Source organism: Lacerta agilis, chromosome 5 (genome assembly GCF_009819535.1).
Source record: "Lacerta agilis isolate rLacAgi1 chromosome 5, rLacAgi1.pri, whole genome shotgun sequence".
Taxonomy (NCBI): Eukaryota; Metazoa; Chordata; class Lepidosauria; order Squamata; family Lacertidae; genus Lacerta; species Lacerta agilis.
The window spans coordinates 44,791,061-44,806,534 of record NC_046316.1 but is presented as its reverse complement, the minus strand read 5'-3'; the positions used below and the strand labels follow the sequence as shown (position 1 = coordinate 44,806,534).

General features: G+C 41.8%; 1 protein-coding gene across 4 annotated transcripts in view; it reads right to left on the bottom strand.

Annotated features, from left to right (window-relative positions):
* Positions 1 to 12,192, bottom strand: part of FAM204A (family with sequence similarity 204 member A) — a 30,406-nt gene extending 18,214 nt beyond the window's left edge. The window contains exons 1-6 of one of the 4 annotated variants that reach the window (XM_033149543.1): positions 12,095 to 12,192; positions 8,807 to 9,072; positions 7,551 to 7,641; positions 4,805 to 4,841; positions 4,321 to 4,423; positions 2,288 to 2,377 (exon numbers count right to left, since the gene is read on the bottom strand). In XM_033149543.1, coding sequence (XP_033005434.1) covers positions 2,288 to 2,377; positions 4,321 to 4,423; positions 4,805 to 4,841; positions 7,551 to 7,641; positions 8,807 to 9,070 — 585 coding nt within the window. In that variant the 5' untranslated portion in view covers positions 9,071 to 9,072; positions 12,095 to 12,192. Of the gene's footprint in view, positions 1 to 2,287; positions 2,378 to 4,320; positions 4,424 to 4,804; positions 4,842 to 7,550; positions 7,642 to 8,806; positions 9,073 to 10,353; positions 10,377 to 11,585; positions 11,594 to 12,094 lie in introns of those variants that run through there. The other 3 variants (XM_033149546.1, XM_033149544.1, XM_033149545.1) reach the window with 3 other exon arrangements.
* Between the last annotated feature and the right edge of the window lie 3,282 nt (positions 12,193 to 15,474).

Below are 15,474 nucleotides of genomic sequence, written 5' to 3'. Positions count from 1 at the left end.
CTGCAATGATGTTCCTGGATCCACCTGTTACTATTCACCCAGGTGACCTCAGTGGCTAGGAGTTCCTTGTGCCAGCTTTGGCTGGTAAAGCAGTCATGGATGTTTATGGACTGGGATAGCATGACCACTGTTTTTCCACCTGCTGGTAACCTTGAAGTTGACCCGCAAGCTACAGCTAGTACAAATACACATGTCTCTGCTTGGCTACTCACTGTCCAGAATATCACCATGATAGACAGCTGCTGAAATAGTTGCACTGCCTCTCAATTAGCTACCAGGCTAAATTCAAGGTGCTGGTACTAGTGTACATATACAGCTTAGGTCCAGGATATATCCAACTGGTCACTGTGTTCTGTAGAAGACATCCTGCAGATACCATCTTATAAGGTCTGCTCTGCATGATGTCAGAATTGAGGGTTTCACATGGCAGCACCTAACCTTTGGAATGCCCTCCCAGATGGGCGGGGTACAAATAAATTATTATTATTATTATTATTATTATTATTATTATTAATAATTATTATTATTATTACTGATCAGGTGCTGTCTCTATTGTCTTTTTAGAATTACCTCTCATAAATATAGAATTATTATTTTTTAAATGGAAAGAAAGGCAACCTTCCCTGAGGAAAGGAGCTCATAGCACAAGTTTAATATATAGGGTTGTTGTTTTAAGCTAAGCCCTCAAACTTTTTTTTTGTTTATCTCTCTCACACATTGATGTCCAGAAATAGAATCTCAACTTGAAACATGTTGCTACACATTATTATGGGGAAGCAAGAGCATGTGTTACAGCACTGGCCATGTTTCTTCTTCACAAAGGGGGCAACTGGAGAAATTGCTTAGGTTCCACTCATTTTAAAGCAGCTTAATTGAGCTTAACCTTTTTGTGAATGGTTGCCATAAGCTTTAAAACATGCAATTATTTGCTTAGGTGTAAGAAATTAATTGCAATCGAAAATGCAGCAACTAGGATCAGTTTATAAAATGAATAGCATTAAACAGTAAAGCTTTTCCTGGACCACATCACGCAGGGTCACCCATGGGGCCCTAAATGGTCTCCTCTAAAAATGCTCCTTGCAAACAGAAAAAATAGCTTGTTAACGGCTGAACTGATCTTTCTTTTTCTAAACCTATGAGCATTTTTCTTCCCATGTAAGACCATTATAGAAATCCTGCATTTGCACCCTGAATCAATAGTCCAAAAAGAAAAAGTTTTGCTTATACCCCGCCCATCTGGATGGGCCTCCCCAGCCACTCTGGGCGGCTTCCAACAGGGTATTAAAAACATGACAAAAGATCAAACATTAAAAACTCCCCTAAACAGGGCTGCCTTCAGATGTCTTCTCAAAGTCAGATAGTTGTTTATTTCCTTGACATCTGGTGGGAGGGCGTTCCACAGGGCGGACACCACTACCGATAAGGCCCTCTGCCTGGTTCCCTGTAACCTCACCTATCGCAGGGAGGGAACCGCCAGAAGGCCCTCGGAGCTGGACCTCAGTGTCCGGGCTGAATGATGGGGGTGGACACGCTCCTTCAGATATACTGGGCCGAGCCCGTTTAGAGCTTTAAAGGTCAGCACCAACACTTTGAATAGTGCTCGGAAACGTACTGGAAGCCAATGTAGGTCTTTCAAGACCGGTGCAACAGCTGACCTTTATGTACAGGTCAGTGGTATTATCCCCCCTACACTTCCTAATGGCAGTTCCCCTACCACATCACATACTTATTTTAACCTTCTCTTTGAGTATTAACAGCAATTTATTCAAAGGCACATGAAATTTTGAACTAGCAGCGTGGTGGCCTGGGTTCAAACCCCCTATCCAGACATAAGAGTTCACTGGGTGATTCAGGGTCATTCACCATCTCTCAGGTATGCACAGTTGCTGTGGGTATAAAATGGTTGGTGGAAGGGAGAGAACCATGTATGCTGTCCTGAGCCCCCTGGAGGAGGAGTTTTAAAATGTAACAGCAACAACAACAACAACAACAGGCGTGAGGACCTGCAGTCACATAAAAATAACTGTGAAGCCCCACAGAGATGGTTACTTTCTGGGTATGTTTCCATGGTTTATTTTGCCCCTGAATGACTTCAGGGTGATGTCTGTCCCAACAACATTCTATATTCATAATATTTCTCGAAGAATCCCCTTCCCCTATATTCTATAGCTGAAAAAGGGCTGCCTAAAAAGAAGTAAAGGGTTAGGAAACAGAAACAATCCCATAACCACACTTTTTATCCACATTATAAGACTTGTGTGAAGATATTCGAAAAAGCTCAACCTACCTCTCGAGTAGCTAATCTGTCACTTAGTTCCTCGGCTTGTGCAATATCTCCTTCAGCCAAAGATCTGTCTATGCTGATTTCGAGGCCAGACTGGAAGAAATACCAAGACAAAAAGGAAAGTTCCCAGCAGAATATCAACTGGACATTGCAAATACACGTTCAGGGGAAATGTATCACAATATGTACAAAACCATATTCACTTGCAGAGCTGTAATTTCTGTGTATAACAAATCACATACAGGATGTATTTGGAAAGTAGTTTAAAGTACATAGATATTCAGAGAATTGTTGTCTGAGAAGAAATCATTGTATTAGTTCCACCTTATGTGTTGGATAAATACAGCACTTAAAAAAAATTACATGGACTAGCTTACACCTGTCACAATAAAATTTTATCTCAATATCTGACTTATCTGTTCCATCCCTGGAGCTTCCCTGAATAAAATGTGATGTGTATGTGTCAAATATATGAAGTATGCCAATTACCGCTGCGTCTTCACAATTCTTAGATCTTATCTTTATCCAAAAAAATGAATTCTGGCATGCTGTCACTTCACTATTTTACCATATTACTGAATCCAAGCCTGCAAATTGTCAACTATAAAGGAAGAGAGGACTGCATTTTTAATCTCTAAAAACAAGCAATAAGAATGAGCCTTAATAACACAGGCAAATCCTAACTTGTCTTGAGTTAACATTTACAAATGAAGGCCCACTAATGAATGCAATAATAATAATGTAATAGATTTCTGCCCTGAAACTCTAGGTTCATATTTCTTGAACACTCTATTTGTAATATATCTGAGGGGAGGAGGAGGAAATAGAATGCTGATTACAAGTTGATGTGTCAAGACTTTACTAAAAAGAATGTCTTCCAATTAAAAAGATATTCACTGCATCTCAGTTTGCTTACATTTATTTTTACATACATTTGCTAGTCACTCCATCTATTTTGTTATCTATTGCTAGCAGAAAACAAATAATTTGTTACTGATCATTAATAAACATTCTAGGGCTTTTGTAAGATGCAACACAAATAATGTAAGGCTAGCAGAAAGTAAAGTGTTCTTTATTACCAGGGCAGCTTGACTCAAAGCCTTACACTCCCATTCCAAACACACCAAATGGAACAAAGTTCTTTGGCCATAGATGGGCTGGATCAAGAAGTTAAGCATGCTTTTGTCCCATTGATTTCAATATTATATCCATTTCTCTGGGAGCAAGCTCCATTTAACCGAATGGGACTTACTTGTGAGGAGACATTTATAAGATAGCACTGTAAAGAACTATTCTGTAAGCAAAAAATATTGGTTTGTTTTTTTTGTATGAAGATGGAGATCTTTCTACTTTTCTGTAATTTCAGTCTAAATCTTGGTTGACTCAAAAATACTTAAAGCAACACCAACATCTCCTCTACAGTATGTCTGAAGCACATCTATGAAACACTGCAGGCTCAGTCTTTAGATATAGTAACTGTAGCGTCTCACGTAATCTAGGACTGGGAAATAAAGGTTTCCAGGCCAGAGGGTGCAGTTGCAAGGCAGACATCAACTCGCAGCTGGACAAATACCATAATGAGGAACTTTTTAAAAAATGTGTTTTGTGATACAGTGGTACCTTGGTCTGCAACCACTTTGAATTACAACCATTTTGGATCACAACCACATCAAACCCGGAGGTGCGTGTCCCTTTTTTTTGGATTACAACCCCACCCTTTTTGATTACAACAATTTTTTTGGGGAGGCCACATTGGTGAAAGCGCGCCTTGGGTTACAACCTATTTTGTTTTACAACCGGACCTCCGGAATGGATTATGTTTGTAAACCAAGGTACCACTATATTTGCTTGATGTGAACAATTGCTTGGAAAACACAAGGTGCAAATATAACATTCCAGAGAAAGAGAGAAATGCTCTTCAGAAAGTAACTTTGGAAGAAAGCATATCAAAGGTATGAGTAAGTTATGCCTATTTTTTTATTCAGAAAATAACAAAGTATACATATTAAAGTTAGGAGTTTGGTATAGTAAGTCACCTTTGGAGGGGCGTCCTTGCTTGAAAGTGATTTAAACCTATCATTGATTCCAAAATACTGAGTAAGCTCTTCCAACTGGCTTTCTTTTATGGACTGTCGGCTACTAAGGGGGAAAAAACATTTTCAGGAGATTATTATTTCATTTGAAAAGAAACATGTATTAAAACATCCTTTTAAATAACGTATTTAGAATAAAATGCTGCTTCTACACATTTGATATTTTGAAATTTTTACATCGTTAAATTGTAATCAAGATTTGTTACTTTTGTACTTTTGATATACAAGGGAATCTTACCTAAGGAAGTCTAGCCTGATATCACTAAATATAAACATGTACATATATTTTCATCAGATAGGTCATAATCCCTCATATACTGAAGGCACAAAAGTACAGTAAGTAAAATTCACTGCAACTTAACGTTATGTTTATTTCATTTATTATACTTGTAAAATAAATTTAAAATCACAGAAAGTTCTCAAATACCTTTCAGTTGTTTCTTCATTTTTCTTTTTTAATTTACCTGAAGAAAGAAAGTACTTTAAGTTATTGTTTACCCCAATAGTAAATTTAATACATGAAACAACTGTTGTTATCACACATCTCAGATGCAAGTTTTGTGCACAGGTTCTCCTAGTGGGTAATGAAGTGACACACAATTAACTCACCTGTGTCACCACTATAGCACTCTATTACTTTCTTTATAAGGGCAAACAATCCTTTCTGAGTTCTTGCCATGATTAGTGCTCTATCTGTGACAAGGCCACTAAGGTTGTTAAACATCAGCTTCCATCTGTTGGACTGCAGACATAACTTTCTGAAAGGTATCTTCTCCTTTGGCAGCGTCATTCATTGCTGCCACAAAGCAAGCAAGTCCTCTCTAGTTTCAAAATCTGATGAGATTTCCATGCACAAACTTGCCACTGGCCAGTGTTGGCTATGTCAGTTGTCTCATCAATTGCTGATGAACAGAAAACAAATTCCAATACAACTATTATCATTTGCCAAATAATTAATTTTCTCACACAGTCTGATGGAATGATCTCATATTTTCACATAAGGAGAGCGTCTCTGGAGCAACAATTCTAAACAGGCAATCGTACACAAATTCTCCCTCTGCTTATTGCCTCAGGCAACCTCTGGCTCTCCCTCTGCTGTTGACTTTTGGCTGCTCCTATCACAGCTCATATCTGATTGGCTTCCTGTCATTTCATGCTTTGGCTGCTCCAGTCAGAGATCACATCTCTTTGGGAACAAAGCTACAGGAAGCACCATGGGCAGAGGTTAATAGGCAGAGTTAAGTGTGGTGGAAGTGCACTCAATAAGGAAGTGGCAGTGGAGCAACTATTCTAGGCACTTCTGGTAACACCCACAACTTTTTTTTTTTACAGCGAACAGTGGTTCTCGCACAGTGGCAAGTAGGAAGAAGGTTCACTAAGGTCAGAAAAAATTATCTGATGCCTTCCCCCCTCCAGGGGGCCGGACGGTCACACCTGTCACAGAGCACAATATAATCTCATTTTCCCCCTTTCTACAGAGGTGCACATACATCCACAGCAACGTGCTGGAATGTGTCTGGTTTTACAGGGAATTGGAGGTATACACACACCTCCAATATGCATATAACAAACGGTTTGGTCTGAGTAGCTGTACATGCATGCTTTGGAGGGAGGGGAGGAGAACAGGATTGTCTTATATTCCACTGGAATCCCTCTGTATATAGTGCTACAACTGCAGCAGATTGGATTGAGAATGTACTATTCTCATTGTAAAGTGGTACCTTGGTTGTTGAACGGCTTGGCTCCCGAATGCCACAAACCCGGAAGTAACTGTTCTGGTTTGCGAACATTTTTTGGAAGCCGGGTGCCAGACACGATTTCCACGGCTCCCAATTGAGTGCAGGAAGCTCCTGCAGCCAATCAGAAGCCGCACCTTGGTTTTTGAATGGTTCTAGGAGTCAAACGGACTCCCAGAATGGATTACGTTCAACAACCAAGGTACCACTGTATCTTAAACAGATATCCAAAGCATACACAACTGAGAATAAGCTCCAGTCAACTGTGGAACTTACATGCATAGATTACTGTGGTACAAAATAACTATTTGATGTTATTCTTACTGTGGTACAAAATAACTATTTGATGTTATTCTTACTGTGGTACAAAATAACTATTTGATGTTATTCTTACTGATCTATACAACCCCTTCATACTCAGATCCAAATGATTTATGTAGAAGTCAGTTCTACTGGCTTCAGTTAAACAAGTCTCAGTTTAACAGCCCTAACCCAAAGACATCTCCCTGGTGGTGGTGGTACATGGACTAAGTTTCCTCGTTTCCCCTATCAGCACATCAATTCTGTCTTCATGCTGCTGCCTAGTTCCTCCAACAGAGCCCTTTTTAATGCATAGAGGTATGATTTCAAAGGGGCAAGATGTGAGCATAAACCAGTTTTCCCACAGAGAATAATTATGATGGAGACAACTAAGCTTAGTAGGATGGTTTGGTCACAGAGGTTTGGAGAGCTGAATCACATAGTAATCTACAAAAAACCTAAGTGCTAGTTCAAATGCCACCCTGAAAAGGCATTAATTATTAAAGCGCTGAATTGCCTAAGAATAAAAATACACATGAGAACCACTGGGGTTTAATTAGGAGTAGTGTACAAGACCCAAATTTGAAATTAAATCCCTGCTCAGTCAACTGGGAGTCTGTGGGCAAGTCACACTCTCTCGCTTTGGTTCTCCAATAAAACTAGAATGACCTATGTAATGCGGTCGCAGAAAGAATAAATGACAAACACTGTACAGCAGCACTACATAAATGGGCCAAGATTCAAAGCTATTTCTGACATGCCCAAAGGCCTTTGGCATTTTCTTTGAAGTATAGTCCCTCCTGACTTATTACAAACTGCTTTTAAAATTGCTCTCAGATTTAATAAGGTTCTGCTTGTGGCATGTGCGCTGCTGTTCTGGAAAGATGTCCTTTGGATACCTGGAACTGGTTGTGTTCTCTGGATCCTGACCATAATAAATAATGTTATTTATGTTTTATACCTCTGAATCACAACCAAATTATAGAAAAATCCTCAAGTTCAATATTCCACAATGTATGCGTTGTCACTACCGCCACCTAATCCGTGCTTTAACCATTTTTGGACTCAATTAATCACAATGTTTTCAGCTATTAAACAACAACATTTCCCAAGACTTCTGTTAATTAAGCAGAGCACCTTTTCTGGAACGCTTTCTCTTTCCCCTCCTGTCTCTCTGACTGACTTGGATTTTCATTTCAGAGTTTTTCTTTTGCAGGCTCTGAAATTTCTGTTGAAAGAGAAAAACACAAACTGAGAAACACTATGCTCTCTTGTTTGCTTTTACAGTGAAGTCACTGAATGTACAAAATCAACTTATTTCAGAAAGCTACTGTATAAAACACTCCCAATAGAAGCAAGCTGCATTCAAAGGTCCAAAATTGCAAGGATTAGAACCTGCAGACCCTAAAATGGACATGGAACTCCCAAGCAACATGGACTTCCTTGTTCATGGTAGCTACTGCATGAGTGCAAGGGAAATGTGTATGCTGTTAATGACATGGCAGTGAAAAGGAAAAAAACAATGCATGCACAGGATCTCTATGCAGTCAACTCAGCTTCAACACATGCAAGAAGCCTCAGTCAGTCTCCACAGATCTCTATGTGATTTATTCCACTTCCTGCATTAACTATGCAGGCATATTCTTTGGAGTCTATTTCAACCTTCTGCATAAAGACTGGAACCCAAAAAATCCCTTAGCATACCTAAAGGTTTGGACATAGTCAAGATTTACATTTTTTTTCTTTGAAAAACAGACCGCCTCACCATCAAACTGCTTCTGAACCCCTCTCAATGTGAAAAGTGTTCATTATATGGCATGAGGGGCAGCTGCTTCAAATACCTAATTCCCAAATCCATTTGGACATGCAGAATTGCTTGAGCTGTTTTCTGGACTCGGAGAAGATATAAAACAAATATGAAATACGTTGAAAAATAAAGTACAAGTACTCAAGTATGGTCAGGTTATAATTGCTAGAAGGTATAGCAAAAGAGAAGGCAGAGTATGCATTTTAGAAAACTTTGATAAAGATCAATAGACAGTAGCCAAACCTGCTTACTAAATCAAGCCTCAAGTTTCCCTACATGATCTCCAGACGCGAAACCAGAACTTGATAAACCATTGTAACAGCAGCACACATCTTGTGAAATAATCACACCTCCCTCCAGTGCTATCTAAGTGTGCAACCTTTTGGACAATAATATTAAAACAAAACTCAGAAGTTTCTTCTCCATAGGTGAACAGCAGAAGATGGAGACTGTGTTCCATTCAACATAATTTTACTTCTTGTTTCAACCTGTTCTTTCAAAAATGATTACCTACGTAAACATCAGCTACAAGAGCTACTACACCAAACACAGTATCAGTCATGTGCAGAGTTGTAATCATACCTACTTTCCACATATCTAATGAAACTCCAGAAGGATATGTTTGGAATTCCTGTCCTTCATCTGCCACTGCTGTAAAAGGATTGCCTTCAGTGATACTTTCAGGTTCCTGAATCTCAGAGCTAGAAGACAGAATGCCTTTCAAATCCTTTTGTTCTCTTTTCTCTTTTAAGATGGACTCAGACCCAGGCCCATCCCATGTTCCTTCATCATCAGAACTCGTGTCAACATCACTTTCATTCACACCAGGAGGTAACAGTCCACTCCACATCTCTAGGTACATAATGAAAGATAACATACACATTATCAATGTGGAAAAATATTTTAAATGCCTTTAGGGCTTTCCCTGTCTCTTCAGCAGTAATGAAAACAGAGTAAGAACTTCTTGTGCATCTTACTTCTTAACTATTCATTCATCAATGTCAAAGAGAATTCAGATTTTCTAAGATCCAAGGAAATAGAATGTGAAAACAAATCCTTTGGACATAAAAGAGAATTAGAAAAATACAATATTACAAAAATAATCACTTTTTTATTTGAAGTTTTAAGTGGCTTACACAGGCTTATTAGAATTAATGTCCAACATCTTACTGTTTATCAAACTGGCAGTTTATGCAACTACACTGAGCAGTGGTTTTATATGTATATTATGATGATGTGTTTTGGTAGGGTGTGGCAGCCATAATTCATAACTGTATGATACTGGGGGTGGGATGGGGGGTGGCGGTGTTGGTGGCACATGTGTAAGGGCAGAAGAAAAGACCCATAAGTCAAATATACTTATAGTAATGACCAGAGACTGCCCACTGGTGCAGCACTGGGGGCCCCATGATTAGATCAGATGCTTCAGACTTTCTTCATTTGGGTATGTTTTTTGAGATGGGGTGAAAAAACAGTATTCTAAATGTGGCCACACACAAATTTGCAAATAAGCCAGGTTTGGCAGGGTATGCTGCTAACTGTATCCTGTCCTGCCCAAGGAGACTACTCTCTGTCTGCCACTCAATGCTCCCTTTTGCCAGTTGGGAAGAGGATTATAAAGCCACCCTGATCTTCTTCCTCATGCTTTTCTCTGGATCTCAGATACCAGGAGGATGAGAGCCGTTTCCTTCTGAGCAGCCACCCACCCCAGCCTTAAAAACAGAGCACCAAGCTGTGCATGTTAGAAATGGCCCTCATTTTTCCCCACGAGATATCTGGGGGCTGCCCATTCTCAGGTGGCTTTCATCAGTCAGGGCACGGTCTGCACAGCAGCCTTCCCTGGGCTTCTTGGTGGCTTCTCCCTTCGGCTGTATCAAGATGCCAACTCTGTGGAGAATGGCAAGTTGCAGGGGCCACTCCACTTGGCATCAGATGAAGGTCATCATCAGTAGATATGATAAACCATTTATTTTCATTCCATTTCCTAATAATCCCTAGCACAGATTTTGCATTTTCCACTTCCGCTGCATGTAATTTTTTCTTGATTTTCTCATTTTTTCTTTTTGTAAATGACTTTGAGGGTGCTAACAATCAAGCAGTATATAAATTCTAAGAAATAAACAGAATAAATACCATGCTGATGTTTTTATTTCTGTAATATGGTGAAGGAAAGGTACTCTGCTGCAGAATCTCATTCTCTGGTGTCACACACTTATATTCAGGAGTATTCTAATTTGTATCTGTAAAATGTTGGAAGTATACGTGGATATCTCTGCTGTTTGAAGTTCATCATACTCTCTACTATGTCTTAATATGTTGGATTCTGTGCAATCATATACTGTACACCATTCCTTAGGAGTAAGGCCTACTGAAGCCAGTGAGGCTCACTTCTCAATAAAAATGCACAGGGCCTTGTTTTCTTGCTGAAGGAGCTGCACTTAAACTAATAGACCAATCATGACCATTTCCTAACTCAGAATTCAATGGGACTTACTCCCAGGTAAATGAGGTTAGGACTGTAGCGAAGTTACTGTCCTCTGTACATTTATTTTCCCTGATCCATGTCAAGCTGCATCTCTCTGAACTTCAGAGTTCCCCAGCTATAAGACAGGATTTTATGCTTAAGAATGCAGCTGAAACAACTAGCTGTTCTGTAAAACTTGCAAAATAAAATAAAATAAATACATTTCCTGCCATAGGTTCAGCATCTAACTTTCGCCTAATCAGGGGTGGGGGAAACTTCTTAACATTCCAGATGTAGTTGGGCTGCAGCTCTCACCATCCTTGAGCCTTGGCCATGCTAGTCCCAACATCCTCCTTCGTGTGCCTCCTCCTCAAGAGGTCCAGAGGGTGGCAACATGAGAACAGGGCTTCTCTGCAGTGGCTCCCCATCTGTGGAATGCTCTAGCCAGGGAGGTTCGCCTGGCGCCCTCATTATACACCTTTAGTCGCCAAGCGAAAACGTTCCTTTTTAACCAGACCTTTGGCTGATCTGATTTACATCCTATGCCCTTTTAAAATGTGGTTTTTCTGGGGGGTGGGGTGGGTGCTACTGGGTTGTTGTTTTTATTTTTATTAGTTATTTTGTGGTTTTATATCTTGATTTTATTCTGTGAACTGCCCTGAGATCCCCGGGGATAGGGCGGTATATAAATTCAATAAATAAACACTAAACATCTGGAGGGACAGATTCCCCATCTCCCATCTAACAGGCACAGTTCGGGGTTGCATCTTCCATGCGCACCTCTCTCTGCAGTCCTGTGAAATACGTGATTCTCCTAGGAGCCCGCCTAAGATTGTGGCAATGGGTTCACGAGTATTTCCACGCCCTTTGTACAGGGCTGGAGGTAAAAGCACAAAGCTACCTTCGAGAAGGGCAAAACAAATTTTAAAAAAATTAAAACAATTCCTTCCAGTAGCACCTTAGAGACCAACTAAGTTTGTTCTTGGTATGAGCTTTCGTGTGCATGCACACTTCTTCGAGAACGACAGGTGCGGTTATGGGGCTCCTTCTGCCTGGCACGATCTTCGGTGCTGGCGATTTGGCATTGCGTTGTCATTAAAGTGCAACTGAAAGCGGGCAGAAAAGGGGGGGGAAGCACCCGTTTTACTGGCAACGTACTACTCGTGAGCAAGGCAAGCTTCACAATCGCCCGCCTCCCTTACCTGGGAGCAAGCCCTACTGAACTCTATGGGACTTCCTACAAAGAAGCCGCGTAAACCTGCGGCTGCAGAGAGGAAGAGCTCACTGCCTCCCTCAGCCAACCTGAGGAGGAAAGCTCCCCCGGCCTCCCTTCAAAAATTCTGCCCCAACAACGTCCTACAGGCCGGAGAAAAACCGCCGCCGCCGCCTCGCTCTTCTCGCCTCACTTACCCCCCGCACTTGTTTACATCGCGGCCATCTTGAAACTCCTCACACAGCCCGCCCTCGAAAGCACTGACTCCGCCCCTCAGCCAATCCGCGCTCCTCGGCTCGGCGGTCCCCATAGTAACCATCCGCCAAAGCGTGTTGGTTTTCTTTTTTTCTTTTTTTGGTCGATCCAAAGGCTACAGTCCTAATGGCTTTCTCTCAAAACTTCCGGGTTTCGTTTATATACCCTTTCAGGTGTGAGGTGGAAGTGACAGAGGAGCTGGTGGAAACCATTCAGATAAAGAAAGCAGCTTCTTTTCGATACATTTCACACCCGAAATTCAAAAATGGGGACCGGTGTTGCTGTTTTTAAGGGTGAAATTCAGGAGGTGCGATGATGATGAAGCAGAGAAGAAAAGAAATAAAAAAATCAACTGGTGAGGACAGCCTTTTGCATTGGTGATGTTCAAAACCACATTCTGGACCCACCAGTTCAGCACATGCACAGAAACATACATTTGTTAGCTCAAATTGGCCACAACAGTGGTCATTGTATCTTAAATGCTTGACATCTGATTTATTTATTGAAGTCAGTAGAGCTAACATCCTTTCTCATTTAAAATTCTGGTCTTGGTATTCATCCAAACAATAATTTATATGAGTGAAAGAGTCATGTGCCATGAATTCTCCCAAACATAAAAAAAACCCAGAAAGCACCTTAATTAAAGCACAGGCTGTGGAGTTATTGATGCTATTACTGGAAATTTTAATGCCACAAACTATAAAAAGGCAGGGTGTTGTGCAAATAATACATCTGTGCCAGTATTCACTTTAATCCATCCACCTGCGCCGTAGCAGTGTGTGTGATACACAAAAGAACATTAGCAAACTAGATCACATTTTTCATCAAGGGAAAAAAAGGAGAATTTATCATGCCTATGGTGGTGCTGTGGGTTAAACCACAGAGCCTAGGGCTTGCCAATCAGAAGGTCAGTGGTTCGAATCCCTGCAACGGGGTGAGCTCCCATTGCTCGGTCCCAGTTCCTGCCAACCTAGCAGTTTGAAAGCAGGCGGGGAGGGGAGAGGTGAGTGGGCGGGCGGGCGGGGGGAAGGGGGTTGTACTGTACCCTGCCAACCTAGCAGTTCAAAAGCACACCAAAGTGCAAGTAGATAAATAGGTACCACTCCGGCAGGAAGGTAAACGGCGTTTACATGCGCTGCTCTGGTTTGCCAGAAGCGGTTTAGTCATGCTGGCCACATGACCCGGAAGCTGTACGCCGGCTCCCACAGCCAATAAAGCAAGGTGAGCACCACAAGCCGAGTCGTCCGCGACTGGACCTAATGGTCAGAGGTCCCTTTACCTTTACCTATAGTGGTGCTGTTGCTACTGGGCAACATGCTTATTTAGCACTCACTACAGTCAGGGGTACCTTGACCTTGACCTTGACAGTCCATATAGGAAAATGAAAGCTCTAATCATAAACCTCCACTGCCTTGTGGCATCTTAAGAAGAAGAAAAAGCTAAGGAGTAAACCCTACACCAATATGGAGTAGAGTCCCTACAATGACTGGATAGTGTGCCTCCTGCAGCCAAGCTAGTGCCAAACGTATTGCTTTTCTTTGCTTTGGACCACCTCAGTGAGGCTGAGAAGGGGATCTTATCATCTGGGCAGCCCAGGACCTGCATACAGACTGCCCAGGCTTGTGTCCCAGGGAGGTCACTTCGGTGCTGCTAAAACAGTGGTTTGTCTTCACCCCTGGAGGTGCACTCCATTGTCTCTCAAGACAGACTGATGCCGCTAACAACAACAACATATCATGTCTATTTGGCTTGCTTGGCAAAACAAACAAACAAACCAAAAAGGAAAACTGGGTGGGGAACAAATCCAGATACCACATGGTTCTACAAAATAAAAGGCAGTCATGCAGACAATGGTGTTAAACTGGAACTAGAATTGCTTCATTTGCAGCTGTGTCATATTGGTGCATTATGGAGGGGTTGTTGCTCAAAGGCACAATACATATTCATGCAAAGAGTTCTAGGTTCAACCTCTTGCATCTCCACTTAGGAAAGATACCAGGATCTGTTTGGAACCACTGCCAGTCAATATAGACAATGCTGAGGTAGATGGACTAGAGGCATAAGATAGTTTCCTAACATCTTCTGACAAATCAAAACATCCAGATTTTGTCCCATCCCTGTCATTTTTATCTGATGAATCTCCAGCAGATAATAAAAATAATAATTATTGGCTAGTAAGTGTATCAGAGCAGAGGAATGCTACCAGACTCACAGGGAGAGATTCAAAGGTGAATGAAGCAGGTTGATGAAGCAGGGGGCCCCACCCCCACTTCTCCCTACTCCCTACACTTCTGCATAGAGCACCTTCCTCAGTCACATGCAACTGAGGGCAGGTCTCCCTTCCCTTCCCTCCCCTTCCCCCCACCCACTCACCTCTCGCCCCCCGCCTGTGCGCAATAAGTTTCTGCCTGCTCACCTGCTTCTCCTCCCTACCCCATCCACCAACCACTTGCCTCTCCTACTGTTCAGACTGCCTGCCTGCCTGCCTTGGCTTAGAAGCACTTGAAAATGGTGCCAAACCTAGGAGGCAATGTGGGAAAAGAGGGATGTGCCCGGCTGGGGAGAGGTGGCTGCCCAAGGAAGGGAGGGGAGAGGGAAGTGCCAACTTGTAGAAAACATTGAGGGGTCCAGCCCCCTTCAATATTTTACTGGAGGGGGCAAAGGGACCAGGGCGCCCATAGAATTGGTCCCTGTGGTCCAGATAGGGGTTGCAGCTGGGCCACCAGTCAAAGCTAAAGGAAGGCATTCCACACCACTGAGGCCATCTGAGCCTCAAGTGATAGCAAAGGATTCTGGAGTATCCCAAGCTACGTACCTCCTTCATGTAACCCCATCAAGAACAGGCTGACTCCCATCCATCCGGTCTAGGGAACCACCCACTAACAATGATTGGAGGTATTGCCTGGAGGTAGCTTTAATAGTCTGGAGGTAACCTTCATTGTTCTTGTCTCATTCACAGTAGTTATCCAACCCACCAGCCTAGTAAGCAGAGAGCTTCTGAAGCATGGCTGCTCAGTCTCCTCTCTCCACCCTTATATGTTCCTTTGAAATCATATGAGAATTTTGACCATTCCCACCCACCCATCTTTTCCCTCTGTTTCTTGTTCCACAAAGAAATGTTGATAATCTGAGCAAAAAAGTTTTGATATCATAAGGATCACAGTTGAGTTCGTTTTACTTGTTATGTTATTACAAACTTGACAAAGTCAGGTAATTTGGTCAGATATATTCTGGATTTCTTTAAAACTTTAACTAAACAATTTCACTCTTGTCAAAGGTTTGACTGGAACAGTGTTTGGTGACTTCACAGTTAGTTAGATAG